Source organism: Mangifera indica, chromosome 3, assembly GCF_011075055.1.
Source record: "Mangifera indica cultivar Alphonso chromosome 3, CATAS_Mindica_2.1, whole genome shotgun sequence".
Classification (NCBI taxonomy): Eukaryota; Viridiplantae; Streptophyta; class Magnoliopsida; order Sapindales; family Anacardiaceae; genus Mangifera; species Mangifera indica.
The window spans coordinates 21,137,315-21,158,053 of record NC_058139.1 but is presented as its reverse complement, the minus strand read 5'-3'; the positions used below and the strand labels follow the sequence as shown (position 1 = coordinate 21,158,053).

The window sequence follows — 20,739 nt, the reverse complement described above, 5'->3', positions numbered from 1 at the left end:
TTCAAATTTTCGAAGAATTTTTCGATTGTTGCCATTTTAGGGTATTTCAATTTTTAGAATTTGAATTTGAATTTCATTTTTCGAATTTCACCGTTTTACTATATATTGATTCGTATTTTCCAAATTTTCGAAGAATTTTTCGATTATTACCATTCTGAGGTATTTCAACTTTTAGAATTCGAATTGCAGTTCTATTTTTTCAAATTTTACCGTTTTACGATATATCGACTCGTATTTTTCAGATTTTTGAAGAATTTTTTTATTGTTGCTGGATAGTAACATCACTCAAATCACATATAAAATGAAATTAAATACATATCTATATGTAATGACAGATAAAATATATCGTACACATACGCACATACAATAAATATATACATACGAACATATGAAGAACGATAAATAAATAATGAGCTAACTAAATATATATCCGTGAACTACTCAATATAGTGAAAATACAACTGCGATGCTAAACGTCGACACATAGAGGTAGACAACTCTCGGGGAAAATCGACGCTCCGTGACAACGCCAAAGACTAAAAAAAGACGTAACATAAACACGCCACAGTCACCGGAGTCCAATCCCTACTAAGGGATATCCGTCGCTCGATATAAAGCGAGAGAATCACGTCGTGGAGTCTGTCCAGAAGCGGTCCAAAAACTCGTCGCCGTTAATAACGCGGGTATGAATGTCATATATGGTCGCATGCGCTGCTCAAGAGACCTCATACTCCCCGAATATGATACATCCGAATCGTATACTGTAATCGATCACTCACGAAAATCTATAACTCCGGCCACCCAATGTGCACAGTCGAAGTTTATAGGGATGTAAACCTATAAACAGTGACAAATTTTAGTTAATTATAGACTAATTCAACTAATTCAATGTAATGAAAATACATATATACTATACCTGATCGACTATCCCCCATGGTTTGTACAACAATCCTGGGGTGTACGCTGTCTCAACCATCCTCGTGAAGAGCCCCGAAAACTCAAACTTCTCAAACGGTATGGTCTGCCAACTCTTTCAAGCCATCTCAATATGACCTCCGAAGAATGTGTGGGCAGTCATCCAACGCTGTGAAATAGTCATATGGTGGTTGTCCTGGTGCCGACGTAATAAAGCCAAAAAAGAATCCACATGCTAAAATGGTATAAACAAGTTCACATGTGTTAGTTATTGATAAATATATCAAACCTTTTCCTGAATTATATAGTATAGACAACTTATATCGTCGGTCAGCCACTCGCGCAACTCTACCACAAACCGCCAAAAACTGTTTTTTGACTTCGATCCGATGAAGTAGACATCATGTTCGTCGAAAGCTGCAACTCTGGTGTACCATGTGAGGAAAGATTCCTCATGCTCTGAGGCAGAGGATGGAATGGTCCTAAGTTGTCGTTTCGCCCTCCCTTTGAGTGGATTTGTATACGGGGTGCGAACCAGTGGACCCTTCCGAACGATCCGACCACGTGCTATACGAATCAGCTGCATGATCCCAAAAAATAATTAATTCATCATTCCATAGAGATCAACAAGGTCAATCCAATCGTATAACATGTCCAAAGTCTCATATATCCAATACTGCAATATAATCATTTACGATTTAAATAAATCAATTCATATTTTTTTCAATTAATATATATAATCAATAAATTAAAACTAACCTGAAATGTGAAAGGAAATCCATAGAGGTCGTATCTACGCATCTTAGGCATCCATCCGGAGCACACTCTATCACTCGCCTGTGACATAGACTTGTATGTCATCTGCCACACGGGGACACCCTAGAGGTAGGAATTAAACCCGTTCAGATGATCAACCAACTATAAATATTCTGAAGACACCTTATTTCGTTGATCATTCCCCAACAAAACTATGTGAAGAACATATAATAAGGCCATCTTGACAGCGTCAATATCGTCATCACCCCATGGCCTCGACAAGAAAACACGTTCTAGATTATGATACTACACCTTCAGACAATCTCGAAAGTACGTATCTTTAATCCTATGTCTTGAAGAGTGAGGAATATATGAAAAGATATCAATGCGTCGGCTAAACGAAAGACCCGTCACCAAAGCAAACTCAAACGGGCTAAAATGAACATCAACCTCGCTAATCCTAAAACAAAACTCGTCTCTAACAGAGAATCGATGTAGCTGTCGTAATAGAAATGAATGAACCAATATCCCAGAGAATTTGGTCTCGGGTAAACGAAGAAGATACCCAAAACATGTCTTCTCAAATAGTCGTAGTTGATCCGGGGTCAGTGTAGACGCAATCCTAAATAATGTTGTGTGCTATGCACGACATATCAGATTTGTCCGAAAGTGTTTGGACTCATCAGGGATTCGTAGCTCGCCTTCAACACGTTTTCTTTTGCGAGAAATATCCTACGAAAATTTACAAAATTCGTTAGTCATTCATAAATAGCAAATATGTAAACAAATGTCTTCATGAAAAAATCATAAAAAGATAAAAAATACAAAACAATAAAAAAGATTATCACAAAATTTTAAAAATAAGATTTCAAGATCGTAAAACAGTTAAAATAAAAAAACAAAACTAAAATTCAAATTTTATACATTGAAATACCCTAGAATTTCAACAAACAAAAAATCATTTGAAAATCTGAATAATACGAGTCGATATATCCTAAAATGGTGAAATTCGAAAAAACGAAAATGAAATTCAAATTTTATACGTTAAAATACCATAGAATGTTAACAATCGAAAAATCAGTCGAAATTCTGAAAAATAAGAGTCGATATATCCTAAAACGGTAAAATTTGAAAAAACGAAACTGAAAATCAAAACGTTGAAATACCTTAAAATGACAACAATCGAAAAATCATTCCAAAATCTGGAAAATATGAGTCGATATATTCTAAAACGGTGAAATTCAAAAAAACGAAAATGAAATTCGAATTCTATACGTTGAAATACCATAGAATGTTAACAATTGAAAAATCAATCGAAATTTTGAAAAATACGAGTCGATATATCCTAAAACTGTGAAATTCGAAAAAACAAAACTGAAATTCGAATTCTAAACGTTGAAATACCCTAGAACAGCAACAATCGAAAAATTGTTCTAAAATCTGGAAAATACGAGTCGATATATCCTAAAACGGTGAAATTGAAAAAAATGAAATTCAAATTGAAATTCTAAACGTTGAAATAACCTAGAATGACAACAATCAAAAAATCGTTTCAAAATCTGAAAAATAAGAGTCGATATATCATAAAACGGTGAAATTGGAAAAAAACGAAAATGAAATTCGAATTCTATACGTTGATATACCCTAGAATGTGAATAATTGAAAAAACGGAATTGAAATTTGAACTCTATCAGTTAAAATACATAAGAATATCACTAATCGAAAAAATCGTTCAGAAATCTGGAAAATATGAATCGATATATCATAAAACGGTAAAATTCAGAAAAACGAAATTGAAATTCAAAAGTACAAGTCGATATATCCTATAAATGAAAAAACTGAAATATTGAGTGAAATTAGGTCATTACATCGTAAAATGTGTCTGAAAGGCACAAAAATCGAAAAACTTAATCTCAAATTCGAAAACTACACATCGAGAAACCCTAGATGTGAAAAATATCAATTTTCCCCCTAAAAAAATTTCTATTACAAACATGTCCAATGTTGATCCCTTGCCCCCTCAGAAATTTTTGAATCTATTACCGCCCCTGGTGTTAAAAAAAGTAAATTTTCACCCCAACCCACACTATTCACCAGTAGCCCACTGTCACATGGCAAATTTCAGAAACGCCTACAGTGGACTAATTTATGACGACCAGATTCCTAATGTTTTAAAAAAACCACTTAACCCCCCTAACCCACTGTCACAGTGGGAGTGTTCGTCATGATAGTGGGAAACACTGTTCCCACTGTCAGACCGTCGAATGCTTCAGAAGTATTTTCGATCAAAAATCGGTCATTTTGACCTCCAATTTCAACACAAATCAAATCTACATAAGCTATAACACAAAACCCTTCAACAAATTCAACGAAAACAACCAAAAATCAAAACATATTAAGCATTGTTCAAAATCGAAACCCTAAAGTTTCAAACCGTAAAATCTCACTCAAATTTCAATAATATGAACAATAACTTGATTCAAATAAGATTACGGAAGATATACTAACCTTCTTAACTATTTTCGATGGTCGGAAAGCAAGAAAATCGTTGGAAATCGGCTTGACAGTGAGACGACAATGGAACAGTAGGCGATTTTTCTTTGGATTTGTACAGTGACAATGAAAGTTTTACAGAGAAAAATATAAAAATTTGCCTTGTTTATATATAGGGGTAGTTTCAACATTTCACAAAAGTTGGACATTTTTGTTTTAATCTGAATTTTTTAGATAATTTCGTTTAAACCCTCTTACTTTTACCTATTTTTTATAATTTCCTTTATTTTTTAAACCCAACCAACTATGCTAACCATATGAATTTTGTTACTAATGATTGATTCTATTAGCTATTATGAAGGATATTCCCTTCCCGCGCTAAAAATCTTTACCCAGCTAATATCAAAACACCAATCCCGAATTCACCGAGTTCATCCACCAGTCAAATGCCGTCAAAATGAGCATCGCTGTCCCATCAAATCACGTCTCTAATTTTAACCAATATACACAAACACGTAATCAGAATAGAATAAAACCGAGTGCATAGTATAATAATTCCCCTTTGAGCAAACTAGACTGGAATCTGTCTGTCGTCCCTGCTTACTTTACCTTAGTGTGGCGGCATCTTCGAAGCGCAGCAAAGCAAAAAATTCGTGTGCTTCCTTCGTTATCTTCGTTCGCCTCCGTGTCTTTGAAACCTATAAAATTCTTCATTTCTCTCTTCTTCAAACCCTAACCGGTAAAAAGTTCCGTTATCGATCGCCATGTCGCAATCTCTTCAATTCTTCAGTCCTTCCTCCAACGTTACTCTCTTTAATCCCAAACAGAATCAGGCTCTCTTTACGACCTCCACACGCCGCTTCCACGTCACCACCACCACCACAACCGCTAAGCAACGGTTTGTTGCGATTAGAGCTTCCGCTTCATCGTCTTCAGATCCGAAAGTTGTACTCACTACTCACAATGGAACGCCCGAGGCTGAGCCACACGTGGCGGAATCCCAACCGGTTTCTTCTGATTCCTCGTCGATCGATGTGGATGCTGTGACAGAAGCGGAATTGAAGGAGAACGGTTTCAGGAGCACAAGGCGAACGAAACTGGTCTGCACGATTGGGCCGGCCTCGTGCGGGTCTGAGCAGCTGGAGGCCTTGGCGGTTGGGGGGATGAACGTGGCGAGAATTAATATGTGCCACGGCACGCGCGAGTGGCACAGGCGAGTGATCGCACGCGTTAGGAAGTTGAATGAAGAGAAAGGTTATGCGGTGGCGATTATGATGGACACTGAAGGTAGTGAGATTCACATGGATGATCTTGGCGGCGCTCCTTCCGCTAAAGCCGAGGTAAGTCTATTAGGTTCCAAACGTCATCGTTTTCATACTTACTAGTATTTATTACCATGAATGAGAGCGAGCTTGAAAAAGATTTGGGAAAACCTATAGCTTCACTTGACTAGTTTAGGTAATGAGCCTGTTTAAACTTGAATTCATAGCCTCAGCTGAAAATTATACTGTTTAAGTGCTTAATACAATTATAAAAGTAATGCATTTTTATGGTGATAGGCTGTGATATGTTCTTTGGAGATATTGTGTTGATTCCTTTACTTCTTGAAGATCGTGGACTTCAAGTGGTGCCTCTTAGTATGTTTGAGGGATTTAGGATTAATAAAGGAAATAACATTTTAATGAAGCTAAATTTGTGTTCATGTCCACTTGTTGATTAGCCAGTTAAGCCGAGCTCAGACAATTTGATACAAGCTCAGTTTGGTTGGTCACAGTTTATGTGGCTTGTTACTTATGGTCGTTAGTATAATTTAATCTGCAGGATGGCGAGATCTGGACTTTTAGTGTCAGAGCTTTTGATGCAGCTCTCCCAGAACGCACTATCAATGTCAATTATGATGGATTTGCTGAGGGTAATTATTCTTGTGTTCAAAATGTCTTAACAATATTTTTTAAAATTATTTCTGTTCTGTTTCAATTATATTATATGTGTGTTGATCTTGATTGTTCAATTAAGTTACAACAAAGTTGAATGTGATACAGATGTGAGGGTTGGAGATGAACTCCTTGTGGATGGTGGAATGGTGAGGTTTGAGGTAATTGAGAAGATCGGTCCAGATGTCAAATGTCGTTGCACTGATCCAGGGCTGTTGCTACCACGAGCTAATTTAACATTTTGGAGGGATGGGAGCCTTGTACGAGAGCGTAATGCAATGCTTCCCACAATTTCATCTAAGGTGGGATGATTTTTCTGTGCTTGAGATTTGCCTCCTAGAAGATTCTTTTTATCTGTGCAAATAGAAGGGACAGTCGGTGCAAATATTTGATGATTTTATCTAACTAGAAAATCTGTAGAGCAGAGATGCCTTTGACTTCCCAAAGCCCTCAGTTGCATCATAAGGAACTTGACATGTGAAAGCTTAAAGTGGCAAACAACACCCACTGTGGAGCATATTTTTAGCTTTTTGTACTTATGAAGCAACCATATTCCAGCCTTCTAATCAAATTTATCATGCTTCAACTTCCTTTATAGGTGACCTGTTATCTTGGGAGAAAGGATGATCTGAGTTTTGGTCATTTCTGTTAGCTTGTAGAAATCATTTTAATTTTAAGGAGTTCATAGCAGAACTAAAATTTGACAAGTTAGACTTTTTCATGGTTTAAGCTCTTCAAGGAGAAAATGTTAAGCTGAGTTAGCCCTTGGTAGTTTAATTTGCATCAGACTCGTATCTACAAAATTCCAAATGAATAGCTAATATAAAAATTTATAGAAATTCTATAAGTGTTTGCTATGTATTTGCAGGTGTGTTAATAACATTCTCTTTGCATGTATGCCAATGTTCAGCATGTCTTGTGTAGTGATCTTCACTCAAATTAAAGATGTTCTGTATGACCTCTTGATCAGGATTCTTTATTCCACAGGATTGGTTAGACATTGATTTTGGAATTGCAGAGGGTGTTGACTTCATTGCCATTTCATTTGTCAAGTCAGCTGAAGTGATTAATCATCTTAAGAGCTATATCGCTGCACGATCTCATGATAGGTATTATTTTGATACACTTACATCATAGCTTCTGTGCAATTACCATAATGTCTTCTTAGATGCATCACTTCTGTTTCTGGTATGAACTATAAAAAGGTTGATATAATTGAATCACTTTCTGCACTCTACGTTAGACTGACAGAAATTGATTTTATTTTATTGTATTTTTGACCATGGCTCTGCTCTGATTTCCAGAATCTTCATAATGATTATGTGCTATATGTGTCAGTATTTATGGCTGATAAATGTTTAATGCTATGATGCAGTGATATCGCTGTAATTGCAAAGATTGAGAGCATTGATTCATTGAACAACTTGGAAGAGATTATTCGGGCATCTGATGGAGCTATGGTTGCAAGAGGAGATATGGGTGCCCAGATACCACTGGAACAGGTTCCATCGGCACAGCAAAGGATTGTTCAAGTGTGCAGGCAGCTGAATAAGCCAGTTATTGTTGCCTCTCAGTTACTTGAATCTATGATTGAGTACCCTACACCAACCAGAGCTGAAGTAGCTGATGTTTCTGAAGCAGTTCGGCAGAGGGCAGATGCTCTGATGCTCTCTGGTGAGTCAGCTATGGGCCATTTCCCAGATAAGGCATTGACTGTTCTTAGAAGTGTCAGTCTAAGAATTGAGAAGTGGTGGAGGGAAGAGAAACGGCATGAAGCTATGGAACTCCCAGATATTGGATCCTCATTTGCAGACAGTATTTCACAAGAAATTTGTAGTTCTGCTGCCAAGATGGGTAAGTACAATTAATTTTTTATTTGTTGTTTAATTCAGTATGTTTTTTCCTATCAATCTCATGGTAATGTGTTATTTAAGCAATTTTGTTGGGCGTTTTCTAGTTATGAAAACTTTTATAAGTCCAGATTCTTGTGTTGACTCTTAATGTGGGTTTTGGTTTTGATTTACAGCCAATAATCTAGAGGTAGATGCGCTTTTTGTGTACACAAAGACCGGCCGCATGGCATCTCTTTTGTCACGTTGCCGCCCCGACTGTCCGATCTTCGCATTTACTATGACAACGTCTGTGCGAAGGCGCCTGAACCTACAATGGGGTTTGATACCATTCCGCTTGAGCTTCTCTGATGATATGGAAAGCAACCTAAATAAAACTTTCTTTCTGCTCAAGGCCAGGGGTATGATCAAATCAGGTGATCTTGTTATTGCTGTTTCAGACGTGTTGCAGTCAATCCAAGTTATGAATGTTCCTTGAATCTAACTTCCATCAAGGTTGAAAGTGTTCTTCAATGCTTTTCATCTAGATTAGACTATATATTTGACTATCATATGCATCCTTTGCTCAATATCTTGGTTATTGGTAGAGAGAAATTATTGCAATAGAGAATTTGCGGTGAGGTTGTGCAGCAGTCTATTCTATATAAATATAAATATGGGCTTCTGGATTTACTTCACAGTGACGAAATTTATAGCCTCTGTTTTTATCTTGGTTAGGGTGAGAGTGACATGTGCATTATGTACCACATGAAATCAGAGCCGTAATTTCTTCCATTTATTTTATTTCATATGTTGCGTAATGTAAAAGCACTTGTATTGTGATATTGTTATGTTCACTTAAAATATAAACTAATCTCGATAGAGAAGTATCATCTACAGTTATGGGCAATGCACCACTTGGTGGAGCTAGAGGTGGATTCAATCCAGAGTCCTTGGGTATGTTCAAGCTCGGATTTAATTCATAATGTATAATTTGAGCTTTTAAGTTGATTTACAATATTATTGAAGTGATGTTGATAGGGTGAACAGAAAGTGAACACTGTCATTAAATGAACAAATGGGTTAAACTTCAGCTTGATATTGAATGGTTGGAGCTGAGTGGTGAGTTCAAATCGAGTCAGTTTGGATCAGATCTTTTGCTACAGCCAGTCAATTTGGTAATGACATTTTCATTTTGCAATACATAAAACTTTAGTTTTATATGATAGACCACAGTTATTTGATTGCATCTTTTGAAAAAGAAAATAATATTTGGGTTCATTAGATACTAAACTATGTCTAGAACAATAAAATTATGTGTATTTAAAATGGGTATTAAATTAGGTTTTAATAAGTCATTATGTGATTGATTGATTTTGAATTAAATATAAAGTAACATCTAATCACATAATGTCATATTATTGTAAGTATGTAAATTGGCATTTATTGTAAGGCTGAAGGACTATTTCCCACCCAAGTTTAGGTGCGATCTCAAAATCACATTCACGCGGTTTAAAAAGCTTGAAATTTCATTCAAGACGTAATTGTCGTTAAAATTTTCTGTTAGTAGCAGGGATAAAATCGTTATTTTATTAAAATATTAAAAAAATATAAAATTTATTATATTTTCTCTTTTAAGTTTTAAAATTTAATAACTTCAATTCTATTTAAAGTTTTCTAATTTTCAAAAGTCACATTTTCTTCTTATATTTTTTTTTTTCACTCTCTAGCCACTATCTTCGGTGTCAACGACCTCCTTTCTCTACCGTAAACTTTTGGTTGACTCACATAAACAAATTTGGAACTAATCTCTTTGTCCCTAACAAAGAGATCCGACGAGATCTAAGCGAAGAAATTCTAGATCTCTTCATCGACGAAAAGATCTAGAATCTTTTCGCTAACGAAAATACTTTGTCATCATCTTTTCCAGATCATTGGAGAAAGTGGTCAGAGGGGAAGAAGAAAATTGTAAGATTTTGGGGGAGAAAATATGATTTTTCAAAATTAAAAAACTTTAAGAGAGGTGAAATGTTAGTTTTAAAAAATTAAGAGAGAAAAATGTAAAAAAAATTATATTTTTTTAATATTATTAGTAAAATGATGATTTTATCTCTGCTTCTAACAAAAAAAATTTAACCCTAGTTGTGTAGGATTTCAAATTTTTCAAACTCCACGGATGTGACTTTGGGAATGCTCCTAAACTTAGGTGGGAAATAGTTCTAAACTTTTGTGTGTGTGTGGTTGTTATATCGTCGTAGGCAATCCCATTTTGAGCCACACTCATCAACTATTGTATGTAGGGGTATGTACGTTTTGGTTTAAAAGTTTTTTCAAGCCAAACTGAAAAAAATAGTTTGAAAAATTTTCAAACCAAACTAAAAAAATATGTTTGGATCCATTTTGGATTACAGTTTAAATCACAATTATTAATATTTTACAATACGATATAATATACGTAAAAAATTATACATATAATAAAATACATCAAATTAATTCGATACAATAAATATATTTTACGATACTATATTTATTATGATATAGTTTAAATCAAATTATTCACCCCTCTGATGGTATGCTCAAATTCACCTACTTCATCTTTCGAAATTCACGTTTATTAAGGAGTGATTACCGATTAACATTTTCCAACCCATGGTGCTGTCTAAAAACCTTTTCACCTCCTGAGCACTTAAATCATACGAAAATTTTAATTTCGTTAACTGAAAAACTATGGTAAAAAGACAAAATTGTTACTTTTTATTTTCTAAATTAAAAAAATAAATAAAATTAGGACAGAAAAATTGGCTTCACTACCCAAAATTGAACGAAACCGAATGTTAATTTTTTTAAAAATTTTATGAATACTGAGAGTCATGCAGTGGAGCAGGGCTTCAGGGTATTTATGTAATTTCATTCAAGTATTATATTGTATTTTATTATTAATAAAATTGGTATTTACCCTTACTGTTGTATATATGTATTTATGTATATGTATGATGAATGCCCTAAAATTGGTATAATCATGATGAAAGTATCAATGTGTGATTTGATCGGAAAAATCATATGTGCACGTATGATGATCAATCTAAAAATATTTATAATCTCAATATTATTTTAAACTCAAATTTAATTTAATTAAACTCAATTCGAATCTACCTAGAGATATCATTCAATATAGTTTTGATATGGCATCACTATCAGGTATCAACTAATCAATTGACCATTGGATTGTTGACACGTGTGAGAATCATGTTCAATTATTAAATTTCTTTGCTGCCCTCCTACTTCATAATAATAATACTAGTAAAATGGATTCGATATTTGATGACATATCGGTTTCATCATAATGGGCCCCAACACCCAGGCCCACAATTGATTGGACTTATTCAAACCCAATAATTATACATGACCTCACCTCTTCAACCAACATTATAATATTTTCAAACCTACTTCATCTTTTTTCAATAAACTAGTTTATTTTTTTTAAATTATAATTATTAATATATATAATAAAATTATGTATATTCAGTTTTAAATATCTAAAAATGAAGTTTGGCTAGCTCAAATATATTTAACTTTAATTTGAGTCCAATTTGAGTTACGAGAGTCTATTTATTTTTATAAAGTTAAGTCAAACTTTAATTGAAAAGAGTTTGATTTTAATTTACGAACAAAGAATGATTCGATTCAGTTTAAATTTGAGTCAAAACTCAGTTCAAATTTTTATCAAAATATTGTTATTTTATTTATTAATGAGTAAAACAATGTCACTCAATCAAGTAATCATAAATTTGGATCAAATTTAAATTAAATTAAATTTAAATTAAGAAATGTTAAAACCTAATTCATTTCACATGAACCCTTATTAAATTAATTGGTTTGGTGGTTTCCCGTGACCTTTTTTCAAGGTCGCATTGCTTTGTTTATTTACACTTAAATAAAAAATATAAAAAGGACAAAGACATACGCCATCATATCAAATTAAAAATTTCTTAACCTCATCTTCCAATTATAATAATAAGTTTTATCCATTTTTATACATTCATTTTTTTTTTTAATCCAAGCGTGTACACCTAACAAGTCTATAGACATTAAATAATAGGTAATATTATATGTATTTATTTTAGATATATAATTTTATATATATATATATATATATATATATATATATATATATATAAATTTATTATTATATAATTAGATGTTATTTTATTCTTAATTTAAAATTACTCAATCATGTGATAACACATATAAATGTGTATATATTTGTATATCTAAAATAGATATATATAGTTTTGTGATTAAATAATTATAGAACTTTTAAACATTAGCGATAATTTTGAATTATAGATTAATTAAATAATTAAATAGAACTCAATCATGTGATAACACATATAAATAATTAGATAATTTTAATTAAACAGATTAATTAAAAAATTGGTAAAATCTTCATTTTATTACTAAACCCTAAAAATTTATATCATTTTCTCCCCTTAATTTAGAAAACTAACAATTTCTTCTATGATTAAACTTTAAAAAGATGGATTCCCCCCCTCCCCCCTCCCCCATTTCAATTTTTCATAACCTACCCCTCTCTAGTAATTTGCAACCTTTGGTCATGTCTCTCATTTCTTCTAGTCTCATTCTCATTGGAAAAAACGAATATTTTTTTGAAAAAAGATAAATCGTCTTCATTTAAATGAATCGACAAATATGATTCTCGTCTTCGCCCAAACGAATTGACGAAGACGATTCTTGTCTTTATAAATTCATCTGAAATGGACAAAGATGAGAAATCATCTTCATTGCTCAATGATTTCGGTCTCATTGTCGATTCCATCCCGTTGCTTGTTGAAATAATGCATTTTTATTTTTTAAATTTTAAAAAACCAAATTTCTAACAATTTTTATATGTAATATTAAATATGACAGAGAGCCGGACCAACCCACAACCCAACTTGGGTACAGTGTCATGCATACCAATATTATACTTTTGACTGAAAACGGAAATATGGAATCACTAAAATACATATTGGTAGTACATTATTAATTGATGCAAGTCTGGGAACGTTAGAGTGATATGAATTATTTGCTTTGGATTCGTACCCTCCTTGTCATTTTGTGCTCATTTTTTCCTCTAAAACTGAACAACTTTATCATTAATGGACCATCCTGCTTCAATGAAATGCATAAACGAATCTAAGAAACAGAAACTATAAAATAGAAAACAGAAGCAGAGGGTCCGTTGAGGCTATGAATTTGGTTGAAAATGTGGACATAAGAGACATTGATAATTAATATTGTAACGTTAAGAGAGAAGTGAGGTCAGGAAAGATGCCCCACTCCTCCCTCTGTGATGGAGATACTAGGTTTTATCTGCAGTTAAGGAAATGGCAAGTGGGAAAAAGAAATGCCAGTGATGTGATTTTTATACGAACATGAAATGAAAGCACTGTCACCGACTTATTCGCAGGAAATGGATTTGACTCTTCATCTACCAAGAAATTAAATAGGCCTAATTACTTTTTCCTACCCAAAGTTTGGTGTAAACTTAATCAACATCCATTCTTAAGTATTGAAAACTTAAATACTTAAAAACCAATAGAACTAGTTAATATTATCTATTTCTTTCTAAAATTTAGAAAACTAATAATTTTTCTGTAGATTAAACTTTAAAATATTACATTTACCTCCTAAGTTTTCTTTTTTTTTTTTTTCACCCTCCCTTTCCAGTATCGTCATAGGCTAGCTTCCCTCTCCTTGACAATGCCAACAACCATAACAAAGTGATATTCATCATTGGATCTTCGTCTTCGTCTCTAGACAAAGACAACTTTATTATGGTTTTCAACCTCGACAAGGGGAGGGAGAGGGAAGCTAGCCTACAATAGCATGGAAAGTGAGATTAAAAAAAAAAAAACCTTAGGAGAAAATGTAATATTTCAAAGTTTAATTTATTAGAAAATTGTTAGTTTTTTAAACCTAAGGAGAAATGGATAATATTTTATTATTTTTAATATTTTTTCACCTAAAAAGATAATTTTATCTCTAAAACTTAACTGATTTTAGATTTAACTGTCCACATATGAGTGTTTGAGTTTTTAATGTTTAACAGATTTTGATTTAAGAATATAACAAACTTAGGGGGGTCCGTTGGCCAAATAAAAAATATATGTGTGTATGTATATGTATATTAAAGAGAGAAACAGCCCCACTTTCTTCAACCTCTCATTTAAATTTCCCTTCATCTGTAATGACTTTGATGGAAAATGACACTCTCCCACTTCTACATATGTATTTCTCTTTTTCTTTCATCTATCAACAAACCCACTTTTCTCACTTTTCTATCAATCTAACGTTCAAATATTTTCATTTCCCTTTCTATCTCAATTTCGCCGAAATTTAAGATGATCAATTCATCCATGAATAGTATATTGTATGCTTCTCAACTCTCTTATGTAGGGGTGTAAATTGAGTCAAGACAACTGCGAGATACTTGTGGCTTACCTTAACTGATATTAACCTAAGCGTAAGTTTCGTGTTAGTCGGTTTGGTGAGTTTGTAATCTTACAGTTTAAATTAAGTAAAATATTAATAAACTCTTAAAAATTTCAAATCTTACACTTATACCCTAAAATTTTACTCTTTAATTTTGAACATCAAAGATAATTTACAAATATATAAATAATGAGATTTAAATAATTTGTTGAAAGTTAAGATGTTTATTATGTTTTTTGAGTCTAGAACTTACCAACTTGGGTAGCTCAAACTCAACTTTAATGCATGCCATCAAGCTAAGCATTATTTAGCGCGGCTTAATAACACCCCTACTCATAAGTTAAACATCTTATATGTTAAATCTCAACTGAAATTAGAGCTTGTTTGATTGGTGTAAAGAAAATTACAACATATACAACAAATGGGTAAAAATGGTGGGGGATTTGGGAGTAAGATAAGGATGAAAATTAAGATTAGGGTTTGAAGGTACTAAAATCAATGCTTATATGAAATTATGAAAGTAGGGCATCTCAAAAGTGTTGCCAACTTTTCTTCATTTCACAAAAAAAAAGCAAAATTTATTGTGAATTTAAAGCATTTCATGATTCTCCAAAAGCCCCATGTTTCCCAAAAACCAAAAATAAAAAGTTGTAAAGAGATTGAATGATTTCAATAGACATTATCAAAAGAAGTTTTAAAAAGTGGCATCAATGGATTATTGACAAATGTGTAATGGATTAAACATGATTATGTTTGTTAAGTATTAGTTAACATTTGGCTGTCATCATTTAAAGCATATTAAAGGTAGAAACTATTTTTGACAATGGAGATTAGGCCCCATTTCACCTTTTGAAAAAAATAGATTCTTGTTCATTTGCTCTTACCCCATTCACATTCACGGTAAATATTTTCAGTTTATATGTTAGTCATCAAAATTAAACAAATAATACCCATAGAATAGTTGGTTTAAGATGTAAAAGTTCAACTCTACATTTTCGTAAATAGATTTAAGTGTACACATTAATACTTTCTGATATGTTCATATTAAAGTATGAAATCTTGATGTTGGGTAGACTAATCCCTTTACAGACGTTTGATTTAGATAATACTTTATTAACAAAATTAAAAGATTATCTTAAAGATAAATTATTTAAAAGATTATTAGATATAAATGATTACTATATTTGACAAAATTTAATAGATATAAATAATTATTGTATTTAATTAGAAGTAATAAAAGAATATTAGTATATTATTTTACTTAAATGTTCTTAAGTATAATTATTCTAAAATATTTTTTATATTATTTGTTATATTAATTAAAAATGAAGTTATTTTTATCTTAAAAAACAAATAAATAAAAATATAATTATAATAAAATCAAGATTACTTTGATAATTTTTTTATATATATAATTATATTATTAATTTTTGACGATATATTGTTGGACTAATATTCTTTTGACTTCTTTGTAATCACAATAAATAAATAAATTATATTATTCAATTGTAAATAATAATTTTCAAAAGAAATTTATGTGAACATACACGTAATAAAATTATCAATAAAATTATATATACTTATTTTGAGTACACAAATATATACATATTTATATATATTATTACGTGATTTGATAATTTTAAATTAAAAATAACGTAGCACCTAATCATATGATGATACATATAAATATATATGTATTTATATATTTAAAATAGATATGTATAATATTATTCTAAAATTATATGATTTAGTTTTAAATATTTAATTAGAATTTTATATATATATATATATATATATATATATATATATATATATATATATGAATTTGTTTTAATATATTAAAATAATTACAATAAAATGACAAATTTATCCAAACAAATGTTAATTAAATAATAATTTCTTCTTTGTCCTTTTATTGTATAGAACAATTATTGTGGACAAGTGTACAAATGAAGACTCATGCCCACTGTAAAAAAAGAATTGTAATTTATTATTATTTTTAACTTTAACCATCATGTTCATGGCCCATTTTTAATTTTACTGATTGTTTCTTTTGTGGGCATATTTGGATTTAATGTGGGCAATGGTCCAATAGTTTTATTATATTATATGATGCCATTATTACTATTCACATTCACTTTATCAGAGTAATTATTATTGTTAGGGTTTCTTTCTTTCCATCCAGCTTTTCTTCTGGCTTAATTTTGGACTATGTTGAACCAGTCAAAGTGTTGACCAACTAAACTATTCCACTTTTGAAGGGTTTTTGATTTAAGTACTATTTTATTATTAAAATTTAGAAAATTATTTTAAAAATCATTTGATTTGTGTTATATAAAAATTATTTTGATAATTTATCTTTTACTATTTATATTATTTTATTTAATTTATTAATAACAAAATATTACAATAATCTTATATTACCGATAATGATATAATAGATAATATAAGTGGTATTCAGATTTTATTATAATTTTATTTTTATTTGTTATTCTTTTAGAACTAAAATACCTTCACTTTTAATTAATATAATATTTTAGTATTGTTTTATAATTTTAATTAAAAATATTTAAATAAAATAATATTTTAATATTATTTATACTTATCAATTTTTACTAAATTTATCAAATATAATAATCATTTATACTTACTAATCTTCTGAGTAATATATTTTCAAAGTAATATTTTATTTTTTATAATAAAACATTACTCAAACCAAATGCTCCCTAAAGGTAGAATATCTAGAAGATTATTGAGTATAAATTATTATTATATTTGACAAATTTTGATAAATATAAATAATTATTATATTTTATTATATGTAATAAAATAATACTAGTATATTATTTTACTTAAATATTTTTAGGTATAATTATTTTAAAATTTGTTTAAATTACTTGTCATATTAATTGAAAATTAGATTATTTTTATTCTAAAAAATTAATAAATAAATATATAATTATAATAAAATTAAAACTGTTTTAATAATCTTTTAATTCTGGAGTAGATAATAAAATTACTTTTTATATTACTTATTACAATATCATTGATAATAAAAAATTATCAAAATTTTTAATTACTAATAAATCAAATAAATTAATATTAAAATACTCTTTGATTATTTCTAGGCAAACGCCCCATTAAAGTGCACTATTCATAATAAATATTTTTGTTGAAGATTCATTTTTCATAATGTAGAATTTTTCATAGCCTAGATTGTTTGCTTTGTCTATAGTTGTATCGAAGAATATTAGTTGAATTTTCTGATCATCAACTTATCTTTCTAATTTAAAATCTTACACAAAATAGGTTAAAATAATAATAGTAAAGATTAGAGTATTAATTGTGATTTCTAATATAACGAGATAAATTAAATGTGGAGAGATTGAATATATGATAATTTTTAATATAGTTCAATCTGTTACTCAAATGTTTACACCTAATTAGTAAAAATGTGAATTATTCGTGTTCTCATTTAATTCGTGTTTTAACATATTGTTTCAAATTTTTAAACCCAAAACGTATTTTTGCTATTTTTATATTTTCTTTTTTAATGAATTTTTTAAGTACAATAATATCTTTTATATTTTTAATTAATTACTATAATGTTATAATTATATTAAAAAAAAAAACTAATTTTTTGTCATCCAAATCTCAAACCTCAATAATTTTTTTTATGATTGAATTTTGATTATATATTATGTTATATTAGATTTAATCGTCAATTAGATACTTTACATTTAAATTATTAACTAGAACATCTATAAAAAGTATTAAAATTATGATTGATTTTGTTGTATTTTTAGAAATTTATTATGGATAATGTGTTATATTAAACCTATATATACATGTTTCATAACTTTTTCGTATCCAAATTTTATAGTTTTTTTATAAATATATTTTTTATTATTTATCATATTATACCTATAAAATTTTTGTATTATTTTTTTTTATTCTCATATTTACTAACTAACCGTTAGTAAGTTTAAGAAAATGTTAATAAGATATCGATCTATTATTAATAAGATATGAATTTAATATTTTTGATCATGAATATGTGACATAAAAAGAATATTAATTAAAAACATGATAATTAAATTATGTATTATATTGTATATCAAAATTTTAATTTTTTATATTAAATATTATAGTGTATCATATGATTCAATTTTAAAATAATAAAATAATAAAAAATCTAATTAGTATGTCATTATTTAAAAAAAAAATTATGAATACCTTTAAAATTTAAAGATTTTTCATATATATTAATATTATATTTTTTTAAAAAAAACGTATCAATAATATATATTATATTATATAATATATCCACTGTATGACATTAATTTAATATATTTTATAATATATATCATTTATATATATATATATATATATATATATATTATATTATATTGTATTGTGTAATAGATATTATATATTATAAACAATAATTTTAAAACCGGATCAGATTTGATTAATATAAAAAACTAATTTTTTATTGATTTGATCAAATCTGATAAAAAATCATGTTTGATTAGATGAACTAGTCAAAAACTAGATTTAATCAAAATTTTGAATTTTTTTAAATTTTAATTTGATAATAAATTGAGTCAATTAATTCTTTAATTAAATCAATTAAATTATAAATTAATGAGATAACTATTTTGATTATCGACCGGAGTTTAAAAACATTGATGATAATAAGGTTGGAGACTCGAATAAGTTCGAAGCAAGTCAACTCTATAGGAGTTCGATTGAGCTTAAACTACTCATCAAATTTTTTTATTAAAAATTTTGATACAATCGATATCGTTTTGATTAATATATCTTAAAACGACGTTATTTTTATAACGAAAAATAAATTGAGTCGAATTCGAATCGAATTTAAATTTAGTTTTCACGAACTCAATAAATTCAAATTCAAACTCAAATTTAGCTATATATAAATTGAACTAAGTTTAAACTCAAATCTAATTTGATTCAAATTTAACCCTAAATGATAAGGTGTTAATGCCTTCTAGATGAGTGAAGTCTCTCGCATATTGAAATATGAGTTGTTCTTTCCATGTCATGTCGCCTTTCGAAAAGATGTTTCATGGGTTACATGGTTGTATTTTGTCCTATACACATGTAATAATTTCCAAAATCGATTGGAATTATTCAAGTGTCATGATGCAGCCACGAACATTTTCCAACAATTTCTTTGAATCTCACCTAAAATCAGTTGTCTTTTTTCAATTAATTCATTTTCTCGTGATTTGCCAGGAAACATTTTATTAGATTTTGTTCTAACGTCAATGATTTTGTTCCTTTCATAATTCAATTATGTACAAATTTTTTATATATAATAATTAAATAAAATAAATATTAAAAAAATATCATAATAGTTAAATTTATATTATATTATATTATACATCAAAATTTTAATTTTTATATCATATTAAATATAATATGATATAATTTTTAAAAAATAAAATAATTTAATTGATATAAAATATTATAAAGATTCTTAAACATTTAAAATTTTCTTATATATTGATATATATTTATATTATATTATTATTTTATCTATAATATATATTAATTTATATCAATAATATGTATTATATCGTATGATATATCTACTGTATTATATTAATATGATATATCTTATAATATATATATATATATTATATCATATGATACTGATAAATCGTAACAAATATAACCACCACAAAAAATAATTAATATATAATATTTGTATGTATGTATTATATTACTCACCCGTTTCAATGCCCTTTTCCGTCATTTTCATAAAATCTTATTTCTACTTTAATAAGCTACATTATAAAATATAAAAGTAAAACTTTTCACTTCAAAGAATTAAGAAATGAGCCAGCGATATGTCTATATAAACTATATTATTTATGTCATATCAAATCCATGAGTCCAAATGATTATTTTTCATATGAATTTTGATAAAATGATAATTTTTTATTATTATATTTGAAAATTTTATTATTTTACCTATTTATTAAATTTATTAATAAAATTTGTAAAGCTTTTTATAAAATTGATATACAGATATAAATACTTTGAAGTAAATAACAGTTTTCTCTTACTTCAACTCAATCAGCTCCGAACTCTAAATCACCACTATCTCTTCTATAAACATTGACAAAAAGATTATCATTTTCGTCACCTCGTCTCATTTTGTATAAAAAAATAACTTGTGAAGAGAGTAGAGGCAATAAAATCATCGTGTCCTTGGCCTCATTTAGTTTATACTAATAGAGGTATAAATGATATTACTCCGAATTATATATTTTTACGAAAGTAGC

The 20,739-nt window shown here is 29.1% G+C and overlaps 1 protein-coding gene and 1 long non-coding RNA gene across 2 annotated transcripts; one reads left to right on the top strand and one right to left on the bottom strand.

Annotated features, from left to right (window-relative positions):
• Positions 1-736: 736 nt before the first annotated feature.
• On the bottom strand, positions 737-951 carry LOC123210404. Its single transcript, XR_006501260.1, has 2 exons — positions 917-951; positions 737-837 (listed from the first exon to the last, which is right to left on the bottom strand). It is a non-coding gene; the product is annotated as an uncharacterized LOC123210404 (long non-coding RNA).
• Positions 952-4,727: 3,776 nt separating this feature from the next.
• Positions 4,728-8,826, top strand: LOC123211762 (pyruvate kinase isozyme A, chloroplastic-like). Its single transcript, XM_044630627.1, has 6 exons — positions 4,728-5,504; positions 5,986-6,076; positions 6,207-6,400; positions 7,086-7,207; positions 7,474-7,952; positions 8,125-8,826. The coding sequence occupies exons 1-6, from the start codon at positions 4,929-4,931 to the stop codon at positions 8,424-8,426; spliced, it is 1,764 nt and encodes a 587-aa protein (XP_044486562.1). The 5' UTR covers positions 4,728-4,928; the 3' UTR covers positions 8,427-8,826.
• The last annotated feature ends 11,913 nt before the right edge of the window (positions 8,827-20,739 follow it).